A 15,419-nucleotide genomic window follows, 5' to 3' on the forward strand; every position below is an offset into this window, starting at 1 on the left:
CTCCAGTGGTCTCTGGGTTCAGGGAACAGACGGAGGACCACCAGACCAAACCTCTCCCCCCGGCTCCTGAAGTCCACGGCCTCTGTGTGTGTTCACGGTACAGAAGTGGATGCTAGGTGTGATGTGCGGCCCGTGCCGTGTGTTCCCCGGTGTGATGTGTGTTCCCGGTGTGAAGTGTGCCCCGTGGTGTGAGTCAGCCGTGCCTGTGCAGGCCGGACGGAGGGGAGCAGTTGATGGAGGAGGAGAAGGGAGAGGAAGAGAAGGAGTTGATGGAGGAGGAATGGAAGAGGAGTAGGTACAGCAGAAGTTAGGTCCTAAAGAACTGCTGAGTCTGCATGTTGACTACATTAAACTTTAATGATGCATGCTGAACTGCACAAGGCGTATCTAGGTATATTTAGCCTTTTCCTTCCCCATTTGTATTTTTATCTTGATTGAATGCTGGCATCTACAGCGGGTTGAATTCCTTCACGTACGTTTTTTCCTTGAAAATGACCATTTCCAACCGAATACCAACCGAAACATCTTCATCACACACACACACACACACACACACACACACACACACACAGATCTGATGTCCAGTCTGAAGCTGTGATCTTCCCAGGCTGGCTACTCTTTAACCCGGGCTGAAGGCCGCGTCGATACAGGGTAAACACACAGAGAACAGGGCCTGTAGTGGGGACCGGCCCGTCCTTCTGGAACATGAGACCACCAGGGCTACATTCCTGGGTTCTAGAGCTCATACCACTGCTGTTACCCTGACTGACGTTAAAACAGTTCAGAGAACAATGCATGGGTAAAACTGTTATTTTTTTGTTTTGTTTTTGTACAAGAGAATATTTGACCAAACCATTTTAATTTTAGAATAATTCCGGTGTGGGAGAGGCCTGTCACCAGAACTATAAGAGTCAGGTGCTAATGCGGTTAGCTGGTTAATGCTAGCAGTCTTTAACCTTCATCTGCCTGGCCGTCGCAGATGACCAGCATTTGTTCCTCTGTTTGATTCAAAAGGCGGTCATTAAAAGAACCACAGCCCAGAAACTCAGGAGACCGCAGACTCTACATCAGGATGACCCTTCGAAGCATTCGGGATCAGGGTGGAAATCCACAGAACCGGATTTGTAAACAAACTTCGATAAACGGTGACACAAAATGGTGAGAGCCGAGAACTTCTAGAACAACCTAGAACACTTCCAGCCCAGCAGCTCTGAATCTCATCAACACACACTGATAACACCTTATCAGCCTTAATGGCCCCCAGCCCTCTAATCCTGCACTGATAAATAGCATTAGACAGCGTCATTCCGCCCCTTAGCATCGGGGGCAGTGCAGCGCGGCTCTACCCAGACCGGCCTGTGGGTTGCTTAGTTTACAGTTATATTAGAGTAACCTGCATTAGAAAGGACCAATCTAATCTAATCCAGCCAAGTCATCAACAGCAGCTCAGTAGAGTGCGTTTATCTCGATCTACGAGTGCTTTGTCAACGGTCGTAACCTTTCTGGGGGTCGGTACAGGGTTCAGTTATAAACTCCTCCCACCTAGCGCTGAACCAAGGTTGAATTAAACACTACAGTCCTCAAGTTCTTCTGTAGCTAATTGGTTGATGTTTAGGTTAAGGAGAGCAGAACATTCATGAGGGAAGACCTCAGAAGACTGCTTGAGTCATACAATATGCTCCAGGTTTGGTTACGTCAGCACAAAATACAACAAACGCTGTTATTTAAAACATTAACCAGTTTATGGGGTTAAAACTATGTTTCACTTTGAAATGGTCAGGAGAAAAGTCAACAGAAACTACTCAGGCCTGGTCTGAACCTCCAGCTGAGACCTGACCTTCCCAGATGAGCACATGATGGCAGGAGTGTGAGGAAGAAAAAGGCATAACATTTCCGCAGGAACAAAGAACACTGTGCTGTACTGGTCCAAATAGTCTACCATCTCCGGTGCTCTGGCCTGCAGCCCCCCCTAGGGGCGTGGATGAGGGCGGCACAGACTGGCATATTAAAGGTCCTTTTATTTAATAGACAGACAGACAGACAGACAGACAGACAGACAGACAGACAGACAGACAGACAGACAGACAGACAGACAGACAGACAGACAGACAGACAGACAGACCATTGGTCTTGAGAAAGAGAGGAGGCCTAATCACAGATAATGATGTGTTAAAAGAGTCCCCACTTTACACCACCCATTACTTTATGAACTTCAAGCGTTTATACAAGTGGCCCAAGTCACATGACCACTTAGCATGGCCCCCGAAGCAAGCATCAGCACGTAGCATTACAGCCTAGCATCACCACGCAGCATGACCACCTAGCATCACCATGTAGCATTACAACCTAGTGGCACTTCTCTGACACGACTAAACCTGCAAGTTTAACTGCTGAAGGCTATGTCAGTCAGTCAGCCATTGTTTACTTGCAGAGCTTCTGCATGTGCAGGTCCCTCACACAACACATGTCACCACAGGGCGCACGGCCGTGTGGTGTGTGTGCTTCCCTGGTGTTATGAACACGGAAACACGATCCCTGCGTCTCCCGTCACCGACGGCCTCATCCATTATAGGCACGGCGGTGGGGGGGAAAGGTCGGTTCAGCCCGCCCCAACAACAGATGAATGTCTCTTTACTGTCTAAAGGGCTGGTTATTGTCCCATATTCACGCAACGCAAGGGGGTTACAGACCCATTACGTCCTTGCGGAGCCTCCTTGCGTCCACCACAAGGGCCTGACGTGCGCCTCCCAAAAATTGTAACCTTCCATCGAGGCCACGCAGCAGCAACGGCTGTGATTGGTCTGCTTACTAAAACCCGACACAGAACCAAAACTGGTTCACGACTGCGTCGAAGCTTATGTGGGGTCATTGCGTTGCGTCGACGTGGAAACATAATCAGCCCTTAACCTCTACCTGCTCCTTAATGACTCGTCTCTGTACTGTCTAACCTCTACCTGCTCCTTAATGACCTGTCTCTGTACTGTCTAACCCCTACCTGCTCCTTAATGACTCGTCTCTGTACTGTCTTACCACTACCTGCTCCTTAATGACCTGTCTCTGTACTGTCTAACCCCTACCTGCTCCTTAATGACCCATCTCTATACTGTCTAACCCCTACCTGCTCCTTAATGACCTGTCTCTGTACTGTCTAACCCCTACCTGCTCCTTAATGACCTGTGTCTATACTGTCTAACCCCTACTTGCTCCTTAAAGACCTGTCTCTGTACTGTCTAACCCCTACCTGCTCCTTAATGACCCATCTCTGTACTGTCTAACCCCTACCTGCTCCTTAATGACCTGTGTCTATACTGTCTAACCCCTACCTGCTCCTTAATGACTCGTCTCTGTACTGTCTAACCCCTACCTGCTCCTTAATGACCTGTCTCTGTACTGTCTATCCCCTACCTGCTCCTTAATGACCTGTCTCTGTACTGTCTAACCCCTACCTGCTCCTTAATGACCTGTCTCTGTACTGTCTATCCCCTACCTGCTCCTAGATGCATGATAATAAAAAACAAATCACTGTACGTCTCTTCAACACACCTGGGATAAAGTGTTGACAGAGCAATGTTCAGGTGCCCAGGTGTGTGAGAGGAGAAGATGAGAGGAGAGCTCAGCTGTGTGAGGGGGAGAGGGAGGAGCGTTCAGGTGTTCAGGTTCCCAGGTGTGAGAGGAAGGAGGGGGGGGGGGGGGGGGGTCAGGTGTGCAGGTGTGTTCTTAAGGTCTGACAAATGGCTTGAATGAAAGATGGGTCGATCGTCAGTGATGGAAAACATCCTGAAGATTTCAACACTGCGAACCACGTCAACACCCGGGTTCATCTGCTTCCTGTTGGGTTTATGGTGGGAGGCAGTTCAGAATGGATGAACAACCCGTTTGAGAAGTTCCTTTGAAGTTAACAGAATACACAACAGAGAAAGACAGTTTCTTATCTCCCCTCTCAGCAGATCTGTGTGTGTTTGTGAGACTGAGAATGTGTTCTCTGAGTGTTTGTGTGTCGGCTAACACACCGTGCTACACAACTTCGTCTGACTGAACAAGCAGTCGCAGGACGGACGATGTGCGCCAGGACAGACACAGGCTGGAATAAGATCACGCTTGTTCAAGCTTTTCATGTTTCATTTTCCAAAGACAACACCCGACACCCACAGCCGCTGGACGCTACACCCGGATGTTTTTACAGAGATCCCCGTCGCTTAGACCCTGCTTAACCCCCGCCTGGCGACAGAGCTGGAACCAACACAATGTCTCACTAGCCCATTCAGTATCACTGACCCAAGACACACTTGTTCAGAGTTCACCTAGACTCTGCTTCGCCTTCCCCCCCTTACGCACTTTTTGTGTGTTGTACATCCTGGCACTTAAATATAGTACTTATCATCATGTAGAATCGTATCCTAGCTGTCTTTGTTGTGTACGGGGAATGGGTTAACCTAGTGAATTTTAGTGCTTGGCACTTGGTTCTATGAACTTCTTTACTTTACCGACAGCGATATATTGTTTCTCCTTTTCCTCAAAAATGTTATTACTGTAAGTTGCTTTGGATAAAAGCGTTTGCTAAATGCCCTGATTGTTAATGTAAATGTAATCTGACTGTTCCAACTCTGAATCAGTAGAAGCCGATGCTGCAGAACTTCGGATTAGAAAGTCTATCGACGTCGTCCTCCGCATACTGATTTGAATCAATCCGATTTCCAGTAAACATCCTAGACGAAGTCAGCATCTGGAAGGCAGAGGACGACTGGTTCTGCCTCCTCCCTAGGTCTCCTCCTCCTCCCTTCAGCTGGCTTTGCCCTCGCTCTGTAGAAAGCGGAGGCTTCCCATTTGTTCAGTGACAAGCTGCCACAATAAAAGACACCAGATCCCAAGGTGCACCTCACCCCTTCCCAGAGAGCTGTCACTGCCACCTCGAGACGGCAGGACGTCCTGTCTGTCAGCAGAGGACCCGGGAGGCGGGAACAAGTCTGAACACGCTCAAGGACCGGTGTGAACTGGATCCACCAAGGCCTCAGCCCTGGGGCTAAGGCCCACCTGATGACACAAGTATAGATCCAGACAGCATAGAACTATAAGGTAAAGTTGTGGTATAGTGTCATAGAAATTGAGACTAGAAGGTGTAGATGTACACCGTATAGGTCTAGCATAGATGGATAAGCACTTCATTAATACCAGACAGGACATTTGGGAGTTGAAGATGGTATAAAGGCAAATAGTATAGATCTGGATGATATAGAGAGTATAGCTATCCCAGAACCGCCGGTGCAAAAAGGAGATTTTACCAGATTCTGGATACTGTGTCTCCCTTCACATCAAGAACCAACATGTCAGGCGCACACACACCAGTGAGTCACTCATCCCAGTGTTCAAGCAGCAGGAAGCCCCACACACACACACACACACACACACAATGTTGTGCGTCATTAGCATGTTATAAGTGGGATGGAGCTTTGTCAACTCATGCTACTGCAGGCAGACAGACAGAAACAGAGACCAACAGGCAGGCTAACAGTCAGACAGACAAAAACAGATACACAGAATCACAACCAGACAGATGGACAAACACCTGGGAAGCTAACGCATGAAGACCGACAGACAGACAGAAGCATACACAGACGTAAACTGAAACAGACAGACAAAGAAACAGACAGGCAAGCAGGCAGACAGAAAAATACAGACAGACATCCAAGCGGACAGTGAGACAGACAGGGAGCCATGGAGAGACAGGCAGAGAAACAGGGCCCCGACTCCAGCGGCTACAGAAGACTACATGCTAGGGGCTGTTAGCTCTGATCTATAGCTGGGGTGGAGGAGCTAAGCCTTGGAGGGTTGTCTTCTGGTGAGCTCTGTGTTCCTCTAGAGAGCGTGAGCACCAGAAGGCTGTTCTTGAAGGGGTCTGTCCGTGTAGATGATAAACGCCGGCAGCATGCCGAGAGCTCCAGGTCATGCATTAGCATTAGCTCGCTAACGTGTCACACGCGACAATAGAGACCTCGGACTGCTGGTTGCTATAACACCGTACCGACCAACGGGGGAACCAGTCTAAACCCAGTGGTGTCACCACACACACACACAGACAGACAGGGTCCAATTAAAGACTGCACGGAGAACACACACACACACACACACACACACACACACACACACACACACACACACACACACACACACACACACACACACACACACACACACACACACACACACACACACACACACACACACACACGGTTCTGCCACATCTGTCCGGCCGTGACACAACAGGACACTAACCCAGAATCGACCACTAATCCCTCCACTGATAATATCTCTCCTCACACTCACCACAACACCACCAGACCAGCGGACCCATACACAACATGATTAATCATACTTTTGTTGGGGAATAAACCGAGTTATAAGGAATACTAAATGGGTGTATTCTACCACCAGCTCAGGAGAAGCAGGTAAGAATATCAAAAGGTAAACTAACAGAGCAATGTGCTGATCAGTGAGGACATATCATACCTCAAGACGTACTCTAGTAATCTCAGACAGGACCTGTCTGGGATCTGACACTAACAACCTTAGAGGCACACAACTGAAAGCATGGACCCAGGAGAGTCCTCTCAGCCGGAGATGAGAGGAGGTATGTAAATGTGGGTCAGACGTGGGGTGAGCGAGGGGCCAAAGCCAGGGACACAGTGTGGACCCAGAGATCGCCCCCCCCCCACCAGCCTCTACAGGAGTCGGTATTCATCAGTCACAGCCCGGCGGGCCGCGCTATCTTTAGAACACAAAGCCTCATCAGCCAAAGTAGTGCATCCATTTTTAAAGGGACATCCGACGTGATTAAACCATGTCACAAGTCACTCTGCGCTCCTCTCTCCCCTTCCCTCTCCTCTCCTCTCCTCTCCTCCACTCTCCACTCTCCCCTCTCCCCTCTCTCCACTGCCCTCTCTCCTTCCCTCTCTCCTTTATCCTCTTCTCTCTCCCCTCTCCCCAACAAGAAAAACCCGGCCAGAGAGAGAGTGCCTGCTCACTCATTAGAGAAGATCAGTAGATAAGAGCTCATCAAGTCCCCAGAGAAGGTCTGCTGTCACATGACACACGATAGAGACAGGAATCAGAGAATACACATATTAAACTGAACACAATATTAATGAAACTCGGCCCATGTTTTCTTCAAACATTGCTCACACATTGTTTGGCGTCTTTTCTTAAAATATTAATATCGAATCACGTATGAAATATCTCGACATCTTGAGAACCAGTTTGTATTCCCTTATTAAAAGCCCTCTGTGCTGCTGGGTTGACGCTCATATCAGCAATGCCAATCTATTTGAGATGTTATGACATCTGATATGATGCACGATATTATTATACTGGGTCGCTCCGCTCAGCCACAAGAACTCTCCTATCCCACCCTTCTTCAGAGACACAGTCTGAACATCCAGTGATATGGCTGGTTAAAAGCATTCTAAAAGGCTTCTTAAACGCCTTCTAAAAAGGCTTCTTAACCTCCCGCTGGACGGTCCTTGCATTTCTGACATCGTTCTTCTGAATGGAGATCCAGGAACAACATCCCTGCTCCAGGATACCGACGGGGATATTGTATTAATCTTTGATGCTCCAGGGTACGGACTGGGATAATGTATTGATCCTTGATACTCCAGGCTACGCTTTGGGATAATGTATTGATCCCTGCTCCAGGGCTGTGGTCGATATCAGCCGAGGTGATACTGCTGAGCAGGCCTCCAAGGACCCTGTGGTGTCTGCACCTCTCACCGGTGACGGGGGAACCATCACAAGCTTGTTATTGTGTTGTTATTGTGTTGTTGTTGTCTATAGAAGGTCATGCCAAAGGGACATGCTGGTCTGATCGAACTTTACTTCAAATCATCAGTCCTGGGGCTAAGGCCCACCTGATGACACAAGTATAGATCCAGATAGCATAGAACTACAAGGTAAAGTTGTGGTATAGTGTCATAGAAATTGAGACTAGAAGGTGTAGATGTACACTGTATAGGTCTAGATAGCATAGATAGATAAGTACTTCATTAATACCAGACAGGACATTTGGGAGTTGAAGATGGTATAGAGACAAATAGTATAGATCTGGATGATATAGAGCACAACCGGGCATATCGCTAGATCACTCTCTCACCCTCTCTTGCACCAAAACCCATGTAACCCTACCCATCTAGCTAGCCCTAGCCCACCTAGCTAGCCCTAGCCTATCTATCTACCCCTAACCCTAGCCCATCTATCTAGCCCCAACCCCATCCTACCAAGCCAGCCCTAACCCCAGCCTCTCTAGCTAGCCTAGCACTAGCTTAGCCCCTTTGCCCCTGAGTGGGGGATCCCCAGCCAGGCCAGAGGAAGGAGCTGTAGGAGGAATACCAACGAGGAGAACAGTCTCTGGTCTGTTCGCCGGCCACGCCGGAGCTCCACAATAGCTGTATACATTCTGGCTCAGAGGAAAACTACTTGAAAACAAGACTAGTGTATTATTCAGGACTCAAAACCAACGATTCGTGTTCATGTTGTTGTTGATTAAGTGGAGGCCTGATGTGACTATCTCTTCACCAGCAGTGGAACAGCGGTTTGCTGTCCCACACCTTAGCACCACAGCATGCAGCCACAGACTGACATCAGCAAGATCAATATTCCACCCTTTGTAAGAAGATGGAACGTAATTCACGGCCCTATTGAAGGTGCAGGATGACCACCAGCTGGCATCCAACAGACAAACATTCCCATTTACTTTCAGGGCATTGAGCAGACACGTTTAACCAAAGCGACTTTCAATAACTAAATTTGTCAGAAGAAAGAGAAATAACAATATATCTGTCGGTACAGTAAGGATGTAGATAGAACCAAGTGCCAAGCACCAACAATCTCCAGGTTAACCCATTCCCCGTATACAACAAAGATAGCTAGGATAAGATGCTACACAGTGCTAAGTACTAAAGATAGTTAGGATAAGATGCTACACAATTCATTCCTAAGTACTATTTTTTACATAAAAATATGTTTTTGGGTGGTTCAGGAGTTAAATAAATGGACAGAATTTAACAACAACTACAACTGTATGCTTTCCCAGCATGCAGGACGGCCCATCAGTAGAGTTACACAACACCACCCTCAGGGGACATGTGGAGTATATAACCCACTTCATCCTCTTGATGTTTCAAAGGAATGGTACAGGACGTAAAGAAAACCTAAATATACAGAGAGACGGCTTTACATCGTATAGATAGATAAACTGTATACACACAGAGAAACAGCGAGAGAACTATAGTGAAACATGGAGACGGCAGAGACACAGAAACTGTTGGACAGCTTCCCTTCCCTCCATCTCCTCCTTGCTGCTCAGTTTACATTGAGCCCAGCACTGTTTACTGGAGCTGGGCCTACAGCTAAACAGACCTGGCCCCTCCCACCTCAAGAACATGTAAACACCTCCTCTCTACACCGCGCTGCTCAGCACTGGCTGTTGGGGACCTCCGGAGTCCCAAGGAACGGCGACAAGTGGTCCTCATTGTCAGCCATTAACCCCACCCCCAAAGCGACATCACAAGTGGGAGGGTCCGCCCAGATGTGCGGGGGATAGTTAAGTTGCACAGTCCACAAAATCGGATCCGTCAGGCCTTATAATACTGGCATCTAGCAAAGAACAAACAACACGGTTGGAATGTCATTCAACTGTTTCTTTGAGCTTTAACAGCCAACTAGCTAGCTGGATCACAGCTAGTTGGCTAGCTTACGCAGGCCCATTCATGACGCCCTTCTTGCCATGCAACATGTGTCCCAGCTCCATGCACATCGTCAGGGTTGCCCACTCTCTGTGCCAGGGTCCTGGTCATCAGTTTAGCACCTCAACCACTGAGACCAGCTGTCCGGAAGAGCTACAATTAAGACCAGAAGAAGCCGGCCAAGCTCTCAGCGGCCAGGCAGGGCACCCTGCTGGACCGCTGTTGGCATGGCGAGATGTCCAAACCTTCCTTCAGTGTTTCTGTTCTATAATTACAACATCCGCGGCCGTCTGCCCAGTTTGTGACAACATGGCCCCAACGGTTCGACACTGCATATGTTAATCAAACGTGAGGCATCAATGGCTTATGCTAATGAGACGTGTTTATCAAACCCAGTATGCAGCGTCTAAGGTAGCGCTAATTTAATATGCTAATCAATGTGTTGTCAATAGGTTAGGCTAACAGCGTTTTGAATATCAATAGGGAATGGTAGTACTACACTGATTTTTAAGACCATACTAGCTAGCTTTTAAAAATAACATCTACACAGACTGGTTTGCGAGCATTGACAGACAGGCTCTCTGAATGAGATCCAGCTCAACTGGAGCAGGGCCGAGTCCACGGGGAGGCCTGAGTTGGCCCCCTCCCCGCCAAAAAATAACTGGATTGACAACCCTGAGTGCACATCTTTTAAATGTGCCATTCAAATAATAGGAGTTCCCTCTGTAAACATTCTCTGCATCACTTTACAAAGCTGGGTGCTGCTGTCTGATAGTTTATGTGTAAATGGTATTTGTCACTGACAAATCGAAGACGTCTGCGGAGGTCTTATCAGCCGTAGCAGGGTTTAAGTTCTTGCTCAGGGCCACTGATCCCAGTAAAGCACGGACCCAAAACGGCTCTTACCGTTGACCCAGTCTGTGACCAGTGCTGTCGGTCCCAATGCTCCTCAAGTACTCTTGTTAGATTAAGACTCCTGCCCCTGCCCTTGGGCAAGGCATTCGACCTGGATCTGTTCTGCAGGCGCTGGCTACAGAGATGCCTTCAAAGAGGAATTGAGTTAGTTGTGTTTGACCGTGGGCCGCATTGTTGTCCAGACAGGACAATCATCGCTAGGACAACACCCGTACACCATTATTAAAAAGAGAGATTAAAAAGAGAGCGATTCCGGTTTCTCCCAGTCATCTGACATCTGTCATCGCCGTGGCTACAGCCACAACACGTCACCTTTCACAATAACGACTCCTTTGCTCCACAGTGTCACATAGCACAATAAAAGCGTCTTTGTCCTCTGCATTGTCTTGGATGCCCCCCTCAGGGGTCAAGTACGGGGGTCAAACAGTATAGCAGTAATGGGGTTTGACTCCCAGAGAGAAGAAATTCAAGTCTACCCCCCCCCCACCTCGGACATCCTAGAGCAAGATGCTGAGCCCGTCCAGCCCCCAATTCATGTCCATTTTGGACACATGAACTAACGATATAGTTCACCTAGAATCTGCATAGCCTCCCTTCACCCCCTCTTATGCACTTATTGTATGTTGTACGTCCTTGCACTTAAAAATAGTACCTGCATCGTGTATTATATTATCCTAGCTATCTTTGTTGTATACGTGGAATGGGTTAACCTAGCGGTTGTTAGTGCTTGGCTCTATGAACATCCTTACTGTACCGACAGCGATATATTGTTTTTTGGTATCTTCAGATGTGTGTCACCTGGACCTGGACCGGGGCAGCATGCTAGCCAACATACCTCTCTCCGACAGCTACCTATCCAGCTAACTCTTTTGCATGGAGATCCTATTAGTGGCGATGCAAAACCCCTCCCAGCTCAATACACTTTGTCTGGGCGGACCCTGGGTCTGCCGGGCCACGCAACACATGGGACACCCTGATGAGGCCCATCCCGCCACAACTGATGTGTCTGCGCTCTGAGTTCTAACATATAATCACTGCTCTCTAGTCATTGATGTGCGACCCACAGTGAAGGAGTCTCTTCAACATACATGCCACTCTGGAAGAGGTAAGGCCTCCTGCTCAATGATGCAGACAGGTAGACTGGGGTTCAAACCCAGAACCTTTTGGCTGAGAGTCATAAGTCCAGATGTTTGTGTCCATTCATTCAGTATAACAATGGATACACCTTAGTAATAATATGTTGTAATATAATGTAATAAAATGCTGATGCATACTTTATCGCAGGAAGAGACGTGGCAGTACACTCGTCCTGCACCACCAAAACACACAACCCATCACAGGAAAAAAAAAAACAACGTCCGCTGATGAACAACAATGAACATAGCTGAGAATGTCAGAGAGCCAGAGTGCTGTGCATGCTTCCACTGTGTATTGTGTGTGTGTGTGTGTGTGTGTGTGTGTGTGTGTGTGTGTGTGTGTGTGTGTGTGTGTGTGTGTGTGTGTGTGTGTGTGTGTGTGTGTGTGTGTGTGTGTGTGTGTGTGTGTGGTATAGCTAAGGTCTTTCCCACTTCTCGCCTGGTCATTCCTGAGTTCTGCCTCAGCTCGGTATTTGTTTTGCATTCCTGGGGGGTGACCACACCGATACCAGCGCGGTATCGGAGCTCCTCATCACCATCCCCAGCGGGAACACCGCTTACGTCTTCCTGTCAGACGCCAGCTGATCTCCCAGCTCCTCCGCTTCCTGTGGAAGTCCGGACGGACAAGAGACGCCCTCCTGTTGTACACACGGCGGCTAACACCGAGCTGAGTCACGACCAGCGGTGTCGCCTTACTGCCTGCTCCAAGAAGGTGGAGCAGGGACATTAACGCTCTGCTAGGCTAACCTGCCATCCCTAACCACCCTGCTAGGCTAACCTGTCAGTCCCAACCATCAATGCTAAGCTATCCTAGCAACCACCTAACTGTCCGCCTAAGCTAGCATCCCTCCCTCATCACCCAACTGAGCTCACCTAGCATCCCCAAACGCCTGGCTAAGCCTGATTAGCATTCCCAACCAGCTAACCCAGCACATCCAAAACACCCAGCAATGCTAGCCTAGAATCTCCAACTAATCAGCTGAGATAACCTTGCATCTCCAAACAACCAGCTATGCTGCTATAGCATCCCAACACATTAAGCTAAGCTCACCTAGCATCTATGATGTAAGATGAGATAACATCACTCACCATGGGCCAATTTTCCGAGCCTACGAGCCAGCCACACATACTCGTTGGCTAACCCGCATAACATGGGAGTACGCTCCCATGTTGTGGGAGTACAGCTCCCCATGGGCTAAGTAGTAGGCGATAACAAAGAACTGGGTTAGCATACTATGTTGCCAGGCAAACATGTACTATTCCTGGGATTATGCTGATTACAAGTCACTAGTTGCTCCTGTAGGACTGGATGCTGCCCTACTGGGACGGCCACATTATTCAGACTGAGAGAGAACCCTTTTAGAAAGAGAAAACCCCAGAGTTCTTGTATGGTTGGTTCACACTGCTTACTGAGGCCTGGGAGAGGGGTGTTTTCCTAGGGTCATCTCACCCCTGTCAGTTTGAAGTACCTTCCCTGTGTCAGATCAACAGCTAGGTCTTTAAAAGACACCTACAACTTATGATCTGACCATCACCTGTCCAAAATTATTTCCACCTGATTTGTGAGTTAGAGGAACGGTTCAGCTCCCGCTGGTCATCATATAAATATGTGTTAGGAGGATTTCAGATCATTCACGCCTGTACACATGATCTGCAAGATGAGGATCTTACAATATAAGACCCCTGAGGTGTGGACGTCCCTAGCACGTCTTTTCTGCACAGACTCCAGAGAAGGTTAGAAGATTTTCTTCTCAGCTGCCTCGGGGATCAGAGCCGGACCGGCCCACTGCAGTATCCAATCCCGCCTCCAGGGCCTATTGTCCGGCCAAGGAGCACAACACAGCCAGTAGTTTAAAACAACAACCGCCATTAAAGTTTGAACTTCCATTTGACTATTGTGGAGAGCCTTCGATGGTCAGGCTTTTGTTTTAAACCATCACCGATAACACAACCCGGGGTCTTTTTCTACTTCCACCGCACTACACCTTCTTGGAAATGGCGAACAACTCCTCGACTCATGAGCTCCTTACTGGTGGACCAGGAATACCCTTTGTGTTACTGGTTCTCCAGACGCTTGTAGTCTCAGAGAGCCCAACAGACCAGAGACCTACTGGTTATGAGCTCTGGGATCCGTCAGCACACACACCCACCCCCCATTCCTCGTCCTGGGACCCAAACCGTCCCGGGACCCGGGGCTACCTCTAGGCGCTAACAGGCTAACGGGGGTCCCCGACTTCAGGGACCTCCGCCGGGTCTCAGACCAGGTCTACTGTAACTGGGGGGTTTACTGTAGCAGGGGGGCTTTGGGACTTTATTAGAAGTAAAAAGGACCACCATTGTCCCAGCCGGGTGGTGCCTGTAGCTCTGAGCGGTAAACAAACACACTTTCCCCCCGTATCGGATGATCCCAGACAGAATGAGACCGGGTGAACTACCGCCGGGTCCATGCCCTCCTCCTCCGGGCCAGAGCAACACAGTGCTCCCCACGGAGCGGTCTGTGTGCGACGAAACAACCACACACATCTCCCCCTCTCTCTGTCTCTCCCCCTCTTAAGTTTGCGCCATGTTGCCCTCGGATGTCGCAACAGTGTTTCCATGTTTCCAGCGTCGCTCCAGCAGCCGAAACAAAAGCCGCAGAAGCCCCGGAGGGTCTCCGGGTCGGGTCTTACCTTGGCGATCGCCTTCTTGTACCTCATGACCGCCTGCTGGATCAGCGTGTGGACCTTAATGTTCCCATCCCCGCACGGCACGACCACCCGGGTCCGGCCGAAACACACCGTCACTTTCATGCTTCAGGATCCGAGTTCTGTGGCCCGGGATCGGAGTGGCACCGAGGAGGAGGAGGGCTCCGACGGAAAGAACAACAGGGACATTAATCTAATCCTCCGGGTTCGTATTCCTGTACAGCCCTCGAGAAGACCCGCCGCTAGAGTCCGGAGTGGTGGTCTTCCCCCCCGGACGACATTGTTGTGTGTTGTTTGGAGAGCCTTCGGTTTTAAGACCACCTGTTTAGCCGCTCTGTGGCTCCGTAGCCCGGCCTGCCTCTTGGCTCAGCTAAAGCCTGCGGGGGGTCAGGGGGAGGAGGCTGGGAGCTCGACTGGGACTCCCCGCTGTGGCCGAGTTTGGTAATGTTTGGCGCGCAGGGATCAGATCCTCCATGCGTGGGTCGATGAAGCTAAACGCCGAATGAAATCAAGTGATGTAAAATTGATTGTGGTGTCGGATGCACGGCACACTAGCTGTGTGTGTGTGTGTGTGTGTGTGTGTGTGTGTGTGTGTGTGTGTGTGTGTGTTGACAGCATTTGAGGGAACATTTGGTAGGCCTGCTTAAGTTGCAAACAAACTCGCAGGATATCACTTTAAATTTGTTTTATTTTTTTGTTTTAAGTGTAGATAACCTGAACAACGTAATAAGGATATAATAATATAAGGAGTAGGGATGATGACAAGATGATGACGACTCTTCTAATAATGAGATTAGGAGAGGTCTGACAGAAAATAATAAAATAAATTAAATATATATATAATATTATTATATTTTATATTATTAATGGGCTATTTTTTGCTTGTAGTGGTGTAATAACGTAGTTAACCTATACATACATATATATGATTGTTGATGTGTCCCTGAGCA

The 15,419-nt window shown here is 48.7% G+C and overlaps 1 protein-coding gene across 4 annotated transcripts in view; it reads right to left on the reverse strand.

Annotated features, from left to right (window-relative positions):
- The window catches only part of pard3ab (par-3 family cell polarity regulator alpha, b), a 119,702-nt gene extending 104,913 nt beyond the window's left edge, over positions 1-14,789 (reverse strand). For all 4 annotated transcript variants that reach the window (XM_079751482.1, XM_079751483.1, XM_079751484.1 and 1 more), the window contains exon 1: positions 14,455-14,789. In XM_079751482.1, the coding sequence (XP_079607608.1) occupies positions 14,455-14,574 (120 nt within the window). In that variant the 5' untranslated portion in view covers positions 14,575-14,789. The remainder of the gene's footprint in view (positions 1-14,454) is intronic.
- Positions 14,790-15,419: the final 630 nt, after the last annotated feature.

Source organism: Pollachius pollachius, assembly GCF_949987615.1.
Source record: "Pollachius pollachius genome assembly, chromosome: 14".
Lineage (NCBI taxonomy): Eukaryota > Metazoa > Chordata > Actinopteri > Gadiformes > Gadidae > Pollachius > Pollachius pollachius.